Source organism: Gobio gobio (assembly GCF_949357685.1).
Source record: "Gobio gobio genome assembly, chromosome: 1".
Classification (NCBI taxonomy): domain Eukaryota; kingdom Metazoa; phylum Chordata; class Actinopteri; order Cypriniformes; family Gobionidae; genus Gobio; species Gobio gobio.
In genome coordinates, this window is record NC_137097.1 from 58,251,780 (window position 1) to 58,270,745 (window position 18,966).

General features: G+C 39.1%; 1 protein-coding gene across 2 annotated transcripts in view; it reads right to left on the reverse strand.

Moving 5' to 3' along the window:
* Positions 1 to 775: 775 nt before the first annotated feature.
* Positions 776 to 18,966, reverse strand: part of arhgap23a (Rho GTPase activating protein 23a) — a 73,783-nt gene continuing 55,592 nt past the window's right edge. The window contains exons 8-23 of one of the 2 annotated variants that reach the window (XM_079828998.1): positions 14,446 to 14,604; positions 13,906 to 14,017; positions 13,493 to 13,532; positions 11,679 to 11,816; positions 11,157 to 11,465; positions 10,701 to 10,762; positions 10,384 to 10,612; positions 10,135 to 10,287; positions 9,881 to 9,959; positions 9,676 to 9,749; positions 9,089 to 9,178; positions 8,658 to 8,783; positions 8,527 to 8,568; positions 8,313 to 8,406; positions 5,053 to 5,084; positions 776 to 4,614 (exon numbers count right to left, since the gene is read on the reverse strand). In XM_079828998.1, the coding sequence (XP_079685124.1) occupies positions 3,205 to 4,614; positions 5,053 to 5,084; positions 8,313 to 8,406; positions 8,527 to 8,568; positions 8,658 to 8,783; positions 9,089 to 9,178; positions 9,676 to 9,749; positions 9,881 to 9,959; positions 10,135 to 10,287; positions 10,384 to 10,612; positions 10,701 to 10,762; positions 11,157 to 11,465; positions 11,679 to 11,816; positions 13,493 to 13,532; positions 13,906 to 14,017; positions 14,446 to 14,604 (3,149 nt within the window). In that variant the 3' untranslated portion in view covers positions 776 to 3,204. The remainder of the gene's footprint in view (positions 4,615 to 5,052; positions 5,085 to 8,312; positions 8,407 to 8,526; positions 8,569 to 8,657; positions 8,784 to 9,088; positions 9,179 to 9,675; positions 9,750 to 9,880; positions 9,960 to 10,134; positions 10,288 to 10,383; positions 10,613 to 10,700; positions 10,763 to 11,156; positions 11,466 to 11,678; positions 11,817 to 13,492; positions 13,533 to 13,905; positions 14,018 to 14,445; positions 14,605 to 18,966) is intronic. The other variant, XM_079828999.1, reaches the window with a different exon arrangement.

The window sequence follows — 18,966 nt, forward strand, 5'->3', positions numbered from 1 at the left end:
ACGTAGTGTTTTTTATACTGTATAAACTGTAGGCTATATTATATCCCATATATTATACATGTAGCTACTACAGTTTGATGTGTCAAAATTGATTGTAGCCTACTCATTGTGAGCGTTTTTGTGCCTAACGTGAGAAAGGCGCCATGATGTTCATGGAAAATCTGAGAATGTTTGAATAATTTCTCCTCGTATAGGTTAAACTATTAATTAATGATAAATAATCGAGAATATAAATGCCCTTTAAATAAACGATAGAAGTGATTCATAAAGTTTTGACTTCCTTTATATTGAAGACTGTAAAAGAAATAGGCTACAACATGCTGAACACGTATAAACCTGTCAAACGGTTTCATTTAACACATTGGCCTGTAGGCTATACAGGTTTTACAGGTCCTTCTATAATGCTACACACACACACACACACACACACACACACACACACACACACACACACACACACACACACACACACACACACACACACACACACACACACACACACACACACACACACACACACACACACACACACACACACACACACACACACACACACACACACACACACACACACACACACACACACGTTTCCATGTTTTATGGGACTTCCCAGAGACGTAATTGATGTCTTCTTGATCAGACCTCTTTGTATTGATAGGTAGATGTGAAAAGAACAATGACATGTAAATAATGGAAAACTACTGTCAGAAACTCGTGGTGTATACAAGTACTAGCATGACTTCAGTACAAGACAAAGGACAAAACCCAAATGAAATAAGCTCTGCAATAAGAATTTATTATAGCTTGTGACAGACACTCTTTGCAGGTTAGATCTCTGTTCTTTTCATTGAGGTGAATAGATTTCTGCATAGTATTTGTAAGTCACAGAGAAAGGCCATTAACAGGGAAAACAGTCTAGTGGAGTTAAAACAGGTACACCCCAAGATTTCCAAATAAAAGTACTTATTATATTCATACAAAATATATGTATAATATATACTGTGTATAAAACAAACAAACAAAAAATATTAAGGAAAACATTTCAAGTAACATCTTGAAAGAAATGACCATGCACCTAAGTGCACTTTTGTAAACCATAAAAAAAAAGAATAAAATAAAAGAAAAAGAAATGACAATATAATATATGTATATTTACAAGGTTAACTTAAGCAAGGCTTTGTACAAATGTTACAAAATCGTTTGACACACATACTCGACCACATACTGTTTACACAGGCAAATTCAGACACACATACACACTCATTTGAAGTGATTTCACCAATGAGTCATTACTCAATGTAAATGAATATGTGGGAAGGTGAACACACTGCCTCTTATGGAACTTAATGTAGCGAGTTACTGGTAGAATTATGCACCTGCGCTGTATTAAAACTAGTAAAACTGTCAACACTGTTCCTGTTCCTAACACTGTTTAACCAATACTGTACCGGCACGTTCGGAGAATTGGTTCGTCTGGGACTTGAAAACACAAAAGCACGTGAGTCGTGAGGGTCTTGGCATTACAGAATGTTGTCATGTGACTGGCCAAGAAAAGGAAAAAGAAAACGTGAAAGGAAGATGATGAAAAAAAACTTTGGCAATACTGAAAATCCCACTTTGCCATGTGGGTGAAGTTGGTCAGAGTAAGAGTGATGTAAATTGGATTTGACTGAGGGCTTTAAACAGTCTGATTTTGTATTTTATACTTACATGGCAACCTAAAAGGCCGTTCACACTGACAGCGATTTGCAGTGAAAAGTGACTGGATTCATCTTCATTCAGAATGATTTCAGACAACGTAAGCTACGGTGACATTAATCGCTCACTTGCATAAAGAAGAGCCGGAGTTCTTCGATGCGAGGCAAACCATGGTAAAGCTACATTTTGGATTTTAGTTTTGGATCCCTTTCAATTCATGGAAATTCACAAGTCAAATTGGCTACGCCCTATAGCAAATTGATTTTGAATTAGGATGCAAACGGAGCAATTCAAGGAAATTACAATTTAAAGAATGTATTCAAAAACAGTTAAAAACATTCTGGGAAATGAAGCATTTCCCCCCCAAGTATATAAAAATACGCACTAATTCCCATAGGTGACATTTCAAATGAGGCAGAAGTTTGTCTTGATAACCTTTTTTCCATTTCTTGTTACAAAAGACAATTGGGGCATTTTCACAGCTTGTTCATTTGGAGCGTATGTTTCAGAACCTGGCACGATTTCTCCCTTAGTTTCGGTTTGTTTATGCATATTTATACCATGGTCTGTCTGAATACTCGATTCTGATTGGTTGGAAGGTGTGCAATAAATCCGTTTAATGCACATGTAGTTACAAGTCAGTAGAAGCACCGTTCCAATTGGCTTTGCGACAGGGCAGTTCTTTGACTCCACGTCGTGCATTAAAATCGATTAATTCACAGCTAGCTGTGGATTATCCCTTACATAAACATTGCAAAAACTGGACCAAAATAATCAGTCCAAGATTGACTGAAATTGATTCGAAACAATCTCTGAAGCGGTTTGCTTGTGGTGAGAAAGCAATCTGACCCAATGGACAAACCATCCAAGCTGTATCATAATGCATAATAGAAAATGTGTCATGTAAAAATCAGCAGTGTCTATTTCTTATCGCAGATAAAAACCAAAGAGCACCTCTTCATTTTAAAATGTCATGTGCAAATGTGACTTGCATAAACATAAAAATATTCAAATTGCATAAAAATGTTCCACGTGAAAGCGAACCAAGGGGAAAAAACATCAATGTAAATCCCTGTTTCAGAACAAAGCGAATGTAGGCAAGCTAGTAAGAGATGTGTGTGTAAACCTCACTCTCCAGGCCTCATGAGGCGCATTAGCAGTTAGAGTATTTAGCGTCCTTGTTAGCGCGCTGGAGACCCCGGTTTGAATCCCGCTCGGAGCGGGTCGAGTAGGACCAGTTACACAAACAATGTCAGTCTAAATGGCAATTCAAAAACTGAACTGGAATTTAAAAGCATTCTCCATTCAATTCTGCATGACACTCACATCATTTGCCACCTGGTACAGTTTGACACTGCAGTGAGTATGAACGTCTACCGACCAAAAGTACTCTACCTCGATATAATCGCTGTCAGTGTGAACTTGTTGCGAACGTACAGAGGATGCAGACACAACACAACCCAAATCTAACTCTCTTGGTTCACTAGCCTGTACACACCATCACTGCTACAAGAAATCACGAAAGCGCGAGGTAGGCAGGGCCCGACGTGCAATAGGGGCTTCAGTCTCTGAGCACTCTGGGTGGGACTCTCCAACGTCCGGCTTTTCAACAGGGGAGTGTGAAGCTAGCGGTTTGGGGGGTATTGCCGGTGTTTTTCTTTCGGAACAATCTGTAGGGGAGACCACCACGGTGTGCCTCCTCCACGCACGTCTCTTTCTCCGCGTCTCAGGCGAGAGCTGCTTCCTCAGGCCGACGCTGCGCAGGTCATCGGCTGAGCCCATCAGACGAGCCCGTACCTGATCCGCCAGAGAACCCTGCCCAGGGGACAACGAGCAGCTCTTACTTCCAGGACCGACCAAGGATGTTGGCAGACACTCTTTCCTCACGTTAACCTCTTTGGTGGATTTGGCTTTTGAAGGAGGAGACGGAGAGGAATCAGGGATTTGATTTGCACAGGACCGGCTTTCTCCCTCCCTGCCGGAGGAGCTGGACAGTTCTGAAAGGTCCACCGAGGACGCTTTGGCTTTGTCTGACTTTAGCCGACGCCGGGCGAGGGTGTCGCACTGTATGAGGTGGTGGGAGTTAAAGGAGTTGCGGCTGTGGAGGCGCTGGGAGGCGGATGATGAGTAAGAGGAGGTTGAGGGAGTAGAGGAACGTGCTGCAACATCGTTCGCTTGATTTTCAGGGTTGGTAGTGATGTGAAGGGAAGGAGGAGCCGGAGCGAGGGTGGAGCTAGATGCATCAGAGGGCGTCTGTGATTTGCAGTGCGCATAGAGGAAACTGCGTGGCGCCGTCGGTTCGGGCGAGGCGTGTACGTTTTGGCTGGAATGGGTTGGTTTTTCCGGTCTCTCTTGGGTGAGGGAGCGAGAGGCGAATCCGCTTTCGTTATCGGTTTCACTCACTAGTTCACTGTGCTCATCGTCCGCATCTTCGCCCCGCCCCTCTGATGCTAAGCTCCGCCCCAGAGTGGACAGAGTAGAGTAGCCCGACACAATAGACCGTGCATCATCTCCTCGCCAGCTGCGACCTTTCACGTCTGACCTTTGCTCTTCCTCCTCGCTCAGCAGCACCACTGGTGGCGCTTCCTCTGTTGAGGAAATGCTGGGAACTACTTCCTCCTTCTGTTTGTTTGCCTTTTGTGTCTCACCCTCCTCCTCTTCCTCCTCTTCCTCCTCCTCTTCTTCATCATCTTCTCCCTCCGCTCGAGGGGCGCAGAAGGATGCCACCTGACCCATCTCTTGCAAGTCGTCTTTTTCGGAGACACATTTAACAGGTTCATGCTCGGAATCATCATCTGTGCTGCTGCCGAGGAGACGGCCGTTGGGACGCTTCCGGCGTTTGCGGGTCACAGCCGACATAATCGATAATGTCAGGATATCCTTGGCAGTAAAGTCACGTTTTGATCCCCACGACCCCTAAGTGGCAAATATTAAACAATTAAAATGTAAAAATATGTCTTAATTAATAAATATTAAATTAATATGTATTTATTATTAAATATGTATTTAAAAACAAAATAAAACCATATTCACATTCAAACTGAATTAATACAAAAATAAAATATTTAAACAATAAAAAAACTAATATTAAATCAAGAGGGAAAATATATATACTATAATAAATAATATAAATATTAAACAATTAAAACAATATTAAATCGAGAGTAAAATAAACAATATGACGAGTATATAAACAATTTTATCAAGTAAAAGTTACAAAATTGCTTTTATAGCAATGCATTACTAATTTCTAGCATCCAAATAACATAGAAAAACGCATTTAAATACCTACATTATACTCTTCAACATTTAAAACAGAACAAACATATGAAATAGCCTTGGGTCAGTACTGACCTTAGATTTTGCAGAATCACTGTTGGTTGAGTCTGGCCAGTTAAAAACAGAGAAGAGATATAGGGAGAGAGATTGTAAGAGGAAGTTAGTGAAAATAACAAACATTTTGACACCCTGTTAAATATATGCTGTTTTAATGAGAGGCACAGAGGAGGATCAAACTTTTTGTGGTTGTCAGTATTAGTTCAATTAATAGTTCACCCAAAAATGAAAATTCTATCATCATTTACTCACCCTCAAGTTATTTCAAACCTGTATGAATTTCTTTCTTCTTTTGAATACAAAAGCAAACAGTCGATGGGCCCCATTGACTTCCATAGGGGTCCATCAACTGTTTGCTTCCCGACATTCTTCAAAATATCTTCTTTTGTGTTCAGCAGAAGAAAGAAATTCAAACAGGCTTGGAACATTTTTGGGTGAACCATCCCTTAAATACATAAATAAGCAAGACCTATAGCGTCCTCTGTGTCGAACATTAAGCATAACCCCCATAAACAGTGATTGTGAGACAGTGTTCACACAAGATACACTATAAACAACATCTGTGTAATAAACAAACAGCCATTGATTGTCAGTTAATGTTCCAATGTGAACAGGGTCATAGAAGAAGAAGTGAAGAAGCCCATAAATGCAGCGGTAAAGATAAAGCGCACACTGATGACATCACGGCACATACTGATGACATCACCCATGAAAGAAGCTATGGGAGGGGCAAGGATAGAAACTGTAATTGTCAGAGGGGGAGAAGGACAAACTGAACACAATTTGCCACAACACACAGGCCCCGTTTACCTGGCATGGGTGTGACTTTGCATTCAAAAGTCACAACTGTGAAGCACATTGATAATTAATTGTATGATACCACTACCATTCAAAAGTCTTTTTTTTTTAAAGAAATGTTGTTGTTGAGTTTTAGCAATGACATATTAAAGGGGTGATGAATTGAGAAATCAACTTTCCCTTGAGCCTTTGACATATAAAAGTTAATTGTGATATAATAATATCCTGTAAGTCTCGGAGCTGAAAAAGTCCTTGTTAGTCAAAGAAAAGCTCTTACTGACACCAGGCCCAGAAAACGAGAGATCTCAGAATATGTTGAGCATTAACGTCATAGAATGCAAAAGCACCGCCTCAAGCCCGCCCACCGACTCGTGGAGCTAAACGGGTCGCGCTACCGAGCAATAAACATGACGGTTCAAGCTCACGTGCATAAGATATTGCGTTTGTTCGCTTCATTTCACCGCGGAATCGATTGTAAACAAGATACAGGTCGAGACTGGATTTGCAGACATATTGAGATTAAAACACAATGCTGTGCCTTCTATATTGGATCCGACAGGAACGGTGCAACACACTTATGTGAGTAAAACGTGTTTTTTTAAATGTGTTAGTATTGCATTGTTACAGATCGTTTGATATCTATTGATTACATACCTTAGCACGCGGTCACAGGCTGGAGAATCCTCTATTTGAGGTGTTATTGGTTCATTCATGATCAGACTCGGACTTGTAACGTAATGGGCCAGGGCTTGGACTTTACTTTTTTAAAAGCCCAGCGTACCCGGGGCTATGTGTTTTTCAGCCTGCCGACGGGCTATCTTAAATAGTGAAATAATATTCCTTTATTGCGCGCACGCACGTGTGTGTGTGTGTATGGTTCGCGGTTATATTCACGGATCGGGCGACAACATTCCAATCAATCGCAGGTGGATGAGAGATGAATCTTTGTTTTTGTTTGATAAAGATATTTTGCAAGCCCTGTGAGCGATTCCCTAGACGCTTTCAAAACAATTCCCACATGTACTGAGAGGAGCTGAAGCTCATTAAATATGCAAATCTTATCCAATCATAGCCGTGGGCATTTACTTCCAAGTCTCCAGTGCGGCACACCCATAGAAATCGACCGTTTCTTCAGGGAGCCTCAAAACCATGGCAGAAAATAGCCTATTACTTATTCATTATGATGTTTCTGAATGTAAAAACCACGCAAACGTCATAAGTTGACCTCAGACAACAGTATAAAAAATAAATAAAGCCAGTTCATGACACCTTTAAGTTAAGCAACTGATTAAAGTGACAGTAAAGACTTTTGCATTGTTACAAAATATTTTAAATTGTGTTTCTTTTAAACTTCTATTCATCAGTAAATCTTGAAAAAATGTATAATTTTTCTACAAAAAAAAAAAGAATAAAAATGAAGTAGCATGTTTTTAGCATTGATGATAGTAATAAATGTTTCTTAAGCAGGATCAGCAAATTGGCATAATTTCTGAAGGATCATGTGACACTGAAAACTGGAGTAAGGATGCTAAAAATTCAGCTTTGCTTCATAGGAATAAATTACATTTTAAAATATATTAAAAAAGAAAAAGGTTCTGTTGTAATAATATTTCACAATATTACTGTTTTACTTTATTTTTGATCAAATAAATGCAGTCTTAGCGTGTATAAGAGACTTCTTTCAAAAACAATCAATCAAAAACGCTTACCGACCCCAAACTTTTGAATGGAAGTATAAATAATCTATATAGTATAGTTTATACTAAGCAGTATCTGCACATTTAAAAACTAAAATAGCAAACTGAGTTGCTATTTTAATCCTAGGCCAATGTTATCATGCTTAAAAATGACAGAATATTAGATACACCCCTGCCAAGCTATTCTGTTTGAATGTGGTTGGTTTGAATGAGGATAAATTAGCATTTGTAAAAAAAAATGTATCCTGTTTACAGCTAAATTTAGCACTTCAAAGTAACACAGATGTTAATACCAGGTATAAACGGGGCCCGTAAGCAGCTTCATCACTTGATACAAACACTAATGCTCCCATTTGTGCATATAGGCATTAAATTCACACTCCTGAACACACACACACAAAGAGAGAGAGAGAGAGAGCATGGCAGGGGAAACCCATCCTACCGCAGTGGCTGTTCCACAGGCTCAGCTAAGAAAGGAATGCAGAAGTGTACAGAGAAAGACAGCAGAAAGTGAATATAATGAAAAAGTTCCTTTAAAAAACAAAACTCAGAAGTGTAGAGCATTCATCAGACAGGAAAACAGAAACATGTTTGACCTGCTGTCTACTACTGTCACATGTCCAAAAGACAGACCTGTCCATCCACATGCAGATGAAAGTATGTATCTAGTGTTAGTCATCTGAGGTGGAATATGACTGCTAGCCAATGGAAGTTAGTCAGGAGACTACAGTTTAATGTAATTGGCTGTTATCAACCTGGTTGTAAGTGGTTAAGCTCTCTCACCTGACGCCTCCCCCAGCAGGCCTGTCCGGCCAATGTTAGAGAGGAGGTGATCTATGTTTGGGGCAGGCTGAACATCCTCTGTGTCCACTGGTGTCTGAGGGGTGACGTTCAAATATTTAGTCAAAACAAAAAAAATATATATATTTAAATGCTTAGTTATTTAGTCATATACTGTAGATGACTCAATGATTCATTAGATATAAAGAAAACAAACCTTTTCATCCTTTTCGTGTTCATCAACGAAAAACCAGACATACTGTGTAGAGAGCAAGAAAATCATTGTTTGAAATCATAATTAAAATAGCTGTTAACTCAGTGGTGTGTTCTGTCAGCGGTGTGCCTCACGTGCTGAATGAGCGTCTCCACAATTTTGTAGCGGTCAGGCATGTGGGTGACCATGTCTGTCATGTTGTCCTCTGAGGTCCGGACAAGAGTGGGCCCAAACACCAGCGCCAAATTACGCGGCTCCATCTGCAGAAGTGCACCGTTAGACTCAACTACAATAACAAGCATGCTACTGTATGCAGTTTCAATGATCAACCCTCCTGCATTTTGAAAAGTGAAATTCTGAAGCTTCATGAGATGAGAAAATAAGAGAAAAAACTACACATTTTAAGGCAGATCTGAACCTGACTCAAATTCGAACCCAACTTAAATCTGAATGCATGAAAAATAATAACTGTGGTGTTCAATTATGCATTGTAACTTATGGTAAAAAAAAAAACGCATTTGAAATACTGAAATATCTGAATAACAGAAAATCAAGTACTGCTCACCTTGTTCTTGTCAGAGTGGTCTGCCACAGTCTTTAGGTGTCCGATTAGAAATTTTAGCGTGTGGAAGTAATAATCTGGTAGATCACGGATCTGCAGGAAAAAAGCGAGAGAGAAATTGAAAAGGGCGAAAGAAAAACGAAATCAAATAGATAGATGCACATACACTACCATTCAAAAGTTTGAGATAAGACTTTAATTTTCTTTTTATTCAGAAAGGACAGATTCATTTGATTAAAGCGACTGTAAAGACATTTATATTGTTACAAAACATTCCTACTTCAAATAAATGCTGGTCTTTTGGACTTTCTATTCCTCAAAAGAAAACAAACGCACAGCACAACTGTTTTAAACATTGAAAGCTCAGCTTTGCCATCACAGGAATGAATTACATATAAATATAATTAAAATAGAAAGCAGTTATTAAAATATCTGTCTCTTAATGTTTCTGGAGCAAATCATCATGTTAGATTGATTTCTGAAGGATCGTGTGAGACTTAAGTCTGGAGTAATGATGCTGAAAATTCAGCTTTGTAATAAATTACACAGAATGTGGTTTTTAAATGAATATGCTGAAAACACGTTCATACCAGTTTCTTCATTGTCCTTAGCCTATCGCTGGCATTCTCCATCCGATTGGCCTCAATAAAGTCATTGTATTTGTCTTCAATGATATAGAGAGAAAGAAAAATAGAAGGGGAAAGAAAATGTCACTACATTATGTTTTATATACCTTTTAAAAGACATTTCAAAAGGTTTCCGGTAATTTTTATCAATTTAGGCACATAGTCTCACCATCAGTGAAGAGGGGTTCTGGGAGTTTACGGAAGAAGGACTTCAGCAGGCTGCTGACCACATTCAGGTCCTGCCATCTCTGTACAGGAGGAAAAAGTGAAAGTAGTTGTTGTTGAACTTCTCAGTATATGAGGAAGCACACGCTTAAACATGGGAAGTGAATATAACCAGTAAAACATCAGTTTAAAAGAGCCAGTGGCAATTTAACAATTATGGTGTCTCTGACCGAGATCATGTGTGTTTAAACATTTCACCTCCTCAGCGATGTTTATTTCTACTCCTTTGTTGAGCTGCTCCTGTAGACAGGACACTACGGCATTGTTTCCTGGCACTCTGTAGATCCCTGTATACTCCAGACCCATTTCCTCCACCAGCCCGCAGCAGATCTCCACAATCTGGGGAATGAACTTCACAGACAAAAACACAAACACATTGAAACATACTAACGTAAAGTAATCAGTAAGCATAAGAAATACATTCAGCACACTGCAAAAAACACACACCTTGTTGTTGGTAGCAGGCTGGCAGTCCTCTAGACGGACCCCAAAGGCTTTAGGACCAGCCTTCTTGGCCTTCTTCATTATATTTATGCCCCAAGGAGATTTAGGGGGGCTGCTCTCATCTTTGGCCTCGTGTTTTGGGGACCGTGGAGGTGCGCTGTTTTCTTGCTTACTGAGCAGAAATGTCATTCGAGGCACTCTGGGTGAGGAGTCCGGTTTATTACCCGTTGGACTACAGGAGGAAAGAGGGATCATTTAAAAATTTGGAATAGTAAAATATAAAAACGTGTTAAAAATGTGACAATGCCCTCCATTCTCACCTTTGCTTCCTGTAGTCATTAAGTTTCTTACTTATGAGAGCCTGTCCTGAGAAACCCAATTCCTACAGACAAACATGAAAAAGGAGCATTCAGATTTTATTGAAAAATAAATAATTGTCTCATCCCAATCTCACACCATTGGTTGAGCTAGTGTTGATGTTGGACTGTGCAAACCACAAAGCCACAGTGTGTTCACTCTTCGGGGAAATCAACCAACAAATAAAAAAAAAATCATTAAAATAAATCATAACATTATTGGAAAAACTTCATGATTTAAATTCATTCATGATTTATGACCATATTCACATTTTTTTGCACATCTGGCGGCGGTAAGAGAGGAAGCAGATCTCAAACACAGACACCATGTCAACATGCATTGGTTCCTATACAGGCAATGACAAAACCAAAAACCAGTGTCTTCATCTGGACAAACCATTATCATCATCGCACTCTCACCTCATTGTCAGTCTTGCTGTAATCTTGGATGACTCTGATCCAATCCAGCATGTCCTCTCTGTCCTCCGCCTGTAGCAGGTATTCACAGAAGTCCTGCGTGGTCAACCTCAGTGCGTGCTTTCGCTTCGTTTCGCTGTACGCTATGTCCACAAGGCAGCCCCGGATGCTGATTGGCTGCTCATCGTCAGCTCCGCCTCCCAGTGCCGCCCCTTTGAGAACTGCCTCTCGCTTGTCTTTGTAGAGGAACAGGGAATGGGACCGAAGCACGGAGAACACCCGCCTCCAAGGCCAGATGGCACTACCCACCTTCTGCAAGAGAGAGAGAAAAGACAAATCTCATCCATCAGATCACACAGGTGACTAATTCGACATTTAGCAGATACTTTTAATCAAAGCAACTTACAGCATGTCGAATTTGAACCTAAAACCTTTTGGTTGCCAGCCTACATCTTTATCTAAACCACTAATAACTGCTCTCTTGGATTGTAAACTAACCCTAATCTCGCTGTCTCTTTCTCTTACCTTGCCCTTCTCCGTGTGGATTTGTTTGAAGTGGAGCCAGCCTTCCCTCCTCACGTCACTGTAGCTGATGCTGCCCAGCTCCGAGGTAGAGTGTCGTTTAGAGCGAGCCTCTTCAGCAGCACCCAGACTGTCCAGAGACTAAACCATGACACAGGACAGAGATACACACAAATGTAACACTGACATGGAACTACAGCATAGAGAGAACCAGAATACAGGAAGAGAACATTTAAAGCTGTATACATTTTAATTACAATTAAATTTGATTTAAGTCAATTTGAAACAAAATGGGCCTTTTAAATCGTCTTATTGTGATTGACTTATCTGTGCATGCATGTTATTACAAAGAAATACTTTATCTTTGTAATATTAATTAAAAAAAATAGCTTTTCCTCTAAACAGACTTGTTTTGCTGATGTCACTTAAGTAAAAGGAAAATGTTAACTAATAATATGGAATATAGATAAATAACTATCTAGGCATCACTTTAGTAAATGCATATGTTGACATAGATATCATAAAAATAGATATCACAGAGAGGTCAAAACTGTTGCAATATTGTGGATTATAACATGTCTGGAATGCTGTAGTGACCAGTGTTGTTTTTGTTTACTAAAACTAAAGTTATTAAAAATGTATACTATTAAAAAGCTATTTTTTGTTAATTGAAATAAGGCTGAAATATATTACTTAAACTAAAATTTAAAGCGACAATATGCAATTTTTCGCCGCTAGAGGTCGCTTATTCAAAACAAAGGCGTAGCTTCATGACGCCTTGATTTAGCAGAGCCTTTATTATGCCGCAGACAACCGCTTCCGCTTCTTCCGGTCATGCCTTTGTGGGGTAACGCAGCACTGTTTTATCATATTAGATACATTTGAGTGTGTTGAAAGTTATGTTATAATGATACTCTGTGCATGCACTCGGCGGCTACTTCGAGACATATATTAGGCATGGTAAAACATGGTACTCGCGGTAAATCAAGGAAACGAGATTTAAACTAGAAGACTAACTGTGTTGAGCTATAAAACAATGTTTACTTTTCTGTCGATGAATGTACCCAAACAGTTACTTACTTGACTAATAAAACACATAATATGTGACCCAGGACCACAAAACCAGTCATAAGGGTCACTTTTTTTCATCTGAAAGCTGAATAAATAAACTTTCCATTGATCTATGGTTTGTTAGGATAGAACAATATTTGGCCGAGATACAGCTATTTGAAAATCTATAATATGAGTGTGCAAAAAAATCTAAATATTAAGAAAATCGCCTTTAAAGTTGTCCAAATGAAGTCCTTCGCAATGAATATTACTACTAATAATACAATGCATTTTTTATATATTTAGGTTCGAAAATGTACAAATTATCTTCATGGAACATGATCTTTACTTAATATCCTAATGATTTTTGGCATAAAAGAAAAAACGATAATTTTGACCAGTACAATGTATTGTTGGCTATTTCTAGTTTTGTGGTCCAGGGTCGGGGGGTAACGCGGAAACATTTGAAATAATGGAATAAAGTACAAAATTCAACAAAATATATAACGGTGTTCTTTAAACACATTGTGCCTTTAAAACATTAAAATAAAATCTCATTCAAAATGATTATAAAAACTATAATTGTATTTAAATAATACTGAAATAACACTGGTATTGACCAGAACTAGCTGATCTATAATCAGAAATATCACATTATTTTGACTGATGTTGACTTGCAATGAACAACATTACAAAAGAAACTTTGGTTCATGGTTCATGTCAAAGTTTTAGAGTGTATGACCTAGTTTCTACTGTAGTTAACTCACCCCTTCAGTAAAGAAGCTCTTGACTCGTTTAGGAAGCCTCCTGTTGAAAGAGAACAATGAGAGTATGTTTAAAAGTAAAATAAACTCACAACCGATGTCACAATGACTCCTTACTGAGGTGTGAATAGTATTTAACTGACAAATTTACACTGTAAAAGTGGCAGTTACAGTAGGTGTCTTTACACAGACTGTTTAATGCTGCTCCGAGGTGGCATAAATGCACTTACACAGCCATTTTAATAGTATACTTTTATACTAGGAGCTAAGGTGGGTCAGGGTAGACATAATTTAGTCCTGATTTTATGCAGCATTACATATTTACACAGAATTGTGAGCAGGCACGGAACAGCCTTAAAACACCTGATGCCTTGAATATATTTATATAATACTTGTAGTAAAGTCCCAAAACTCACGAGAAGACCCGCCCCTCTTCTCTATATGCGTTAAGCCCCTCATCACATGACTTGGAGCGTTCAGTGGTGATGGCCAGCAGGTAAGAAGAACGACGATTAGACTTGGCATCGCCTGCTCATGGAGAGAGAGAGAGAGAGAAGGACAGAGACATCCATCCATTACAAACAGTGAAAATGACAAGACACTGTTATACAGGAGAAGAGAGAGAGCTGGTGAAGGACAGTTAGTGTGGAGTTGGGTAGGACACAGAAAGTTATCAGAGATTAGGAGGTGGGAAGGAGGTGATCTTCATCACAGTCTCAGTAAAGTGCGGTGAAGACAATGCACGGGCATTACCGAACGATCATGTGGACTTTTGCGGTATGCAGTACGGCATGCACACATACATTTGACTTATTTGTGCGGCGTGATTTACGCATGCAGTAGGGGGAGCTCTACGACGATCACATGCAGCTTCTGAATGTTTACACAATTTTTGTTCCAGGAAGTGATTTGATCATTTAGTAGTAACAGTGTTTCTCTTTCTCGGCATCACTCACTGCTGTCGTGGGAGAAAAGGCGGTTGAGGGGAAAGGTGAAGGTTGGGGAGGCGGGGCTTGTGGCCACAGCAGGGGCGGAGTTTATTCCGCCACTGGACACGACGGAGGAGGCGGGGACATGACGTGCCCGCAGATCTGCACTTGGACTGGTCGGCTCATCTGTGGGAGGAGTGGAACGGAGGAAAGGAGAGGAAAAGGGCAAGGTAGGAAGGAAAGACGGGAGACAAGAATAAAAGAAAGTTATATTGGTGAAAGGAGAAAGATTGAAACAAGGGAAACCAAAAAGGAAGGCAAGGTTAGAGGGAAAGCAAATGGTGTTGCACAGTACAACACACAATATATTCGGATATCATAATACACCAAAACACTAGAGACTCTTCCTCTCTTTACATATAGTGCATAAACCGAATTGTCAAACACTCAATTTATTGCAACTTAATGAGCGTTTGATTTACACATTCATACGCGACAATATACAAATAATAATGAGAGAAGCATTATAGATACAAGTGCTGTATCTGTACCCAGTGGTCATGTGCTAAATGAACAAAGTTAAAGTATGTGAAACATGACAAAGTGAATGGTGATAAGAACTAAATGAAGAGAAAGAATGAATAATAAAACAGCATTTTGTACCTGACTCGCAGCCCTCCATGAAATGTGCTTAATATGGAAATGAAATGTAAAAGTCCTCTTTGTATTAACACATTGTTTCAGTTCCTGCTAAAATGATTAGTGCTCAGTGTTGTTTGAGACTAATGGGAAGTGGTTGGTTGTTGCAGGTATGCTTTTATAACAACCTATTTGGAGATAAACATTAACCGTTTGAAGCTAACACATTAAGAGATAAAATATCTTAATGTCAAAGTATTTCCCCCCCCAAATCACACATAACAATGTGTGAGATGAGTGACACCTTAAATGAATTCTTTGAAAACCCCTCTGCTTTAAAAGCATGTGCTTGCAGTTATGTGTAAGGTCTTTCTTGCCCTGCAGGGGTAACATGATCACTTCAAAAACACAATTTGGCAAAATGTTGTTATGTCAGCGGCTAAGGAGATTCTGTCAACCAGCAAACCACCTGAAACAACACCAATCCACACCATCAGATGGCAGCAGCGCACAAGCACCATTCAACAAGAGGGTTTCTAATGCAAGAGGTCAAGGTTTGGCTGGATAGCATAGTCCTGTTGGCACCTGGGATCAGTTATTCAAAAGTAATTTGATCATATTTTGGCTACCAGACTAGATCAAACCTTCAAAATGGGTTGTTTAAAAGAAAAATTATTCTGCAACGAATCATGTAATCCAGTCTTGGTTTTGATCTGGGGGAAAAAAAAACGTCAGTATGTGACGTGTAGATCAAAATTGGGATATTTTGATAGCTTTGATCCAAAAAACAGGATCATCCTGATCCTTTTAAACAACAGGGCTCTGCAGGTAGATGCTATAACTACACCATCTGAGCATCGTTCTCCATTGACAATCATTCCCAAGTAGGGAAGAGTAAAGGTGTTTGTGTGTGCCATCAGCCAATCAGTGTTGTCCTTTTTGCTGTGATTAATCACATGAAATAGAAAGCTTTCATAGTAGTGTGAATATCTTGATCTCATGTTCTCCATCTCTTCTGACTTAATGTGAATCCACTCCTTCTCCTTCATATTCGTCAATCACATTCATCACTTTAACATTGATTACAACACATATAGATCAACCGGCCTGCAATGAAATGTCCTCTTAAATCAAGTGAATCCTTCTTTTAATTCTCTGAAGTTTTCTACTGTTTCTCTCTCACACTAGAAAGGGAGCAGGGGTGGAAACATTCCCAATCTAGGATGTGGAATCTGGACTGTGCTTGTTTTCCAGCCACTGGCAGAAATAGCTGCTCTGTGGGTTTAACAAAGGCCCTCATTACTGAAGCCTGAGTATGAGCTCACACACACACACACACACACACACACACACACACACACACACACACACACACACACACACACACACTATAGAGTCTACTTCATGGACATGTAACACTTGCGCATACAGAATCCATCTCAACATCAGTCACATGCAACAGGCGTATTTTGAGGTTCAGATGTAATGCTGTAAATAACCCAACTCATCAGAAGTACCTCTATGAACGGACTCTCACTGGCCACAATATGCAGTTTTTCTACAGACATATCCACAAAACCAAAGAGTGAAGAACACAAATATAACTAACATGGTGAGGTTTCCTTTTATAGTAGCACAAATCAAAATGAAACCAGGCCTGACAACACTGTAATATGAGCGAAAGTGTGATGAGGGATTTCTCCCCCCCCCCAAAAAAGATTGCGTTTTAAGGGAGACTTAGCGTGTAGTATGTTAGTGTGTGAATGGTTTGTGGAGTGAAGACTCCTCCCCTTTTTATTGGAGACACAATGACCACATTGAGGGCAGAAAGAGCTGAGTGTGTCGATTGTGTCCAGTAATATCTGATTGTGAGAGAGTGTGTATGTGTGTGTCCTTCACCCCTAACCCTAAAACCCCTGCTCCTTTTCCTTTTGCCGTTCTCAGTTCATTACACGACTAAAAAAGTCTTATGCAACAAAACAACAAAGGTAATAACTATGTGAAACAACTACATTCACTCCAAAACAATTACAATTTTCCTCATTCCTAATTTCCTTAAATATTGTATACCTGAATGAATCAACCCTTCCATGAGCTTTGCCTCCCTCGGTTACAAGCTTTACAAAACCTCCAATAGGAATGAACAGGAGATTTCCATGAACAGCATGAATTTTTGTAAAATGAGCTCATGAAGTGATACAAAAAATGTATTATTATTCATATGTGGGCTGGAATGAATAATTATATTTTTATATAATATAATTATATATTTTCTTTAAAGAAAATATTACATTTGATGTAAAATAATATTAAAATAGTAAATGTAGTTGTTATGTTTATGCAATATTAAATAAGCTATGCAGTAATCAGGGATATAATAGTTTCCTAAAATCATAAAAAAACATTTGTTGTTTGAAAAAAGTTAACTGAAATAAAGTAAAATCTAAAAAAAGTAATAAACAAAACATTTTATTTCAGCTAAATTTTTAATTTATTTCATTTAACTTGATAATAACTAAATAACTTAAAGGTGCACTATGTAACATTTTTTCAGTAAAATATCCAAAAACCACTAGGCCAGTGTTGTATATTTTGTTCAGTTGAGTACTTACAATATCCCAAATGTTTCCAACTATTTGTAAATCGTGAGAAAATTGCTATTTTAACCAAGGAACCGGGACGTGTGAGGGAGTCGCCTGTCAATTGCGTCATATTTGCGTTTCCCTCGTTTTCCGGTTTTATTTTGCAGAAACGCTTTACTGTCACTGCAGTGTGAAGAAGTGTCATTGCAGCCGCAAAGCGAACGCACGTCATAACTTAATTTTCAACACACTCAGATGTATCTAATATGATAAACAGAGCTGCGTTACCTCAAACTCATGACCGGAAAAGCGGAAGTGGCGCCGGCGAATGTGGCATAATAAAAGTCCCGCCGGCGACTATGCCATAATAATAGTCCCGCTCTTCAATCGCTCCTGCGGCCTTGCTCAGCTTCACAACACTCGGTCCTGCTCTGCTACATACTAGAGTAACGTTAATAATTGCATCCATGAACATGATTTCTGCCCGAGTCCTATCCCGATTCTTTTCCACTGGCTGTGAGGTGAAGAACACGTGCTAAGATTCTGCGCTCAAACGTGGCGTCATCAAACTACGCCTTTGTTTTGAACAGGCGACCTCTAGTGGACGGAAAAGTTACATAGTGCAGCTTTAAATAACTAAAACTCTAACTGAAAAAAAAATATATAAAAACTATATAGACATATTTACAAAAAAAACTAAATACAATTACAAAATTACTTTAAAATGAAAACGGAACATATAAAATCATGAATTCAAAATAAAAATGACAAAAATCTTCTCAATTTTAAAAATGCAGACATGGCGTGAATAGGCTTTTAGTTTGTTGCATGTTGTAGATTCATATAGATATGTCCATATGCAATGAATATCATGTTTCCAAATATACAATTACTCCAACACAGTAACGTAGTTTTAGAACCCCCCCTACAGAAAAGATCTAGTACAAACAACTCCACTGACATAGCAGGTAGAGCAAGACAGCCTGTCTGTTGTGTTTTTATCAGTATGGTATAACATGTCCCAGCTTGTGAGCATTTCTGTTAGTTTCAGTTTGGTTCTCCCTGTTTTTTATGCCTCTCTGCGTTCATCAATCTCTAAAACAGGGCCTGGGACACGCCCCCTTGCTCCCATTCTAAATATGTAGTTACATTCTAGCAATAATCCTAAACATACACAAACACATAGATGTAAGGAAGATCCTAAAAACAAATGTAAACCGAAGGCTCTAACTCTGTGCAAGAGGCGTGTTGTGCTGTACAGGTGTGTAGTAGCAGGAACATGCTTCTCTACTCTTCTGTGCTAAATGCTAAAGGTGGGGCACTGTTA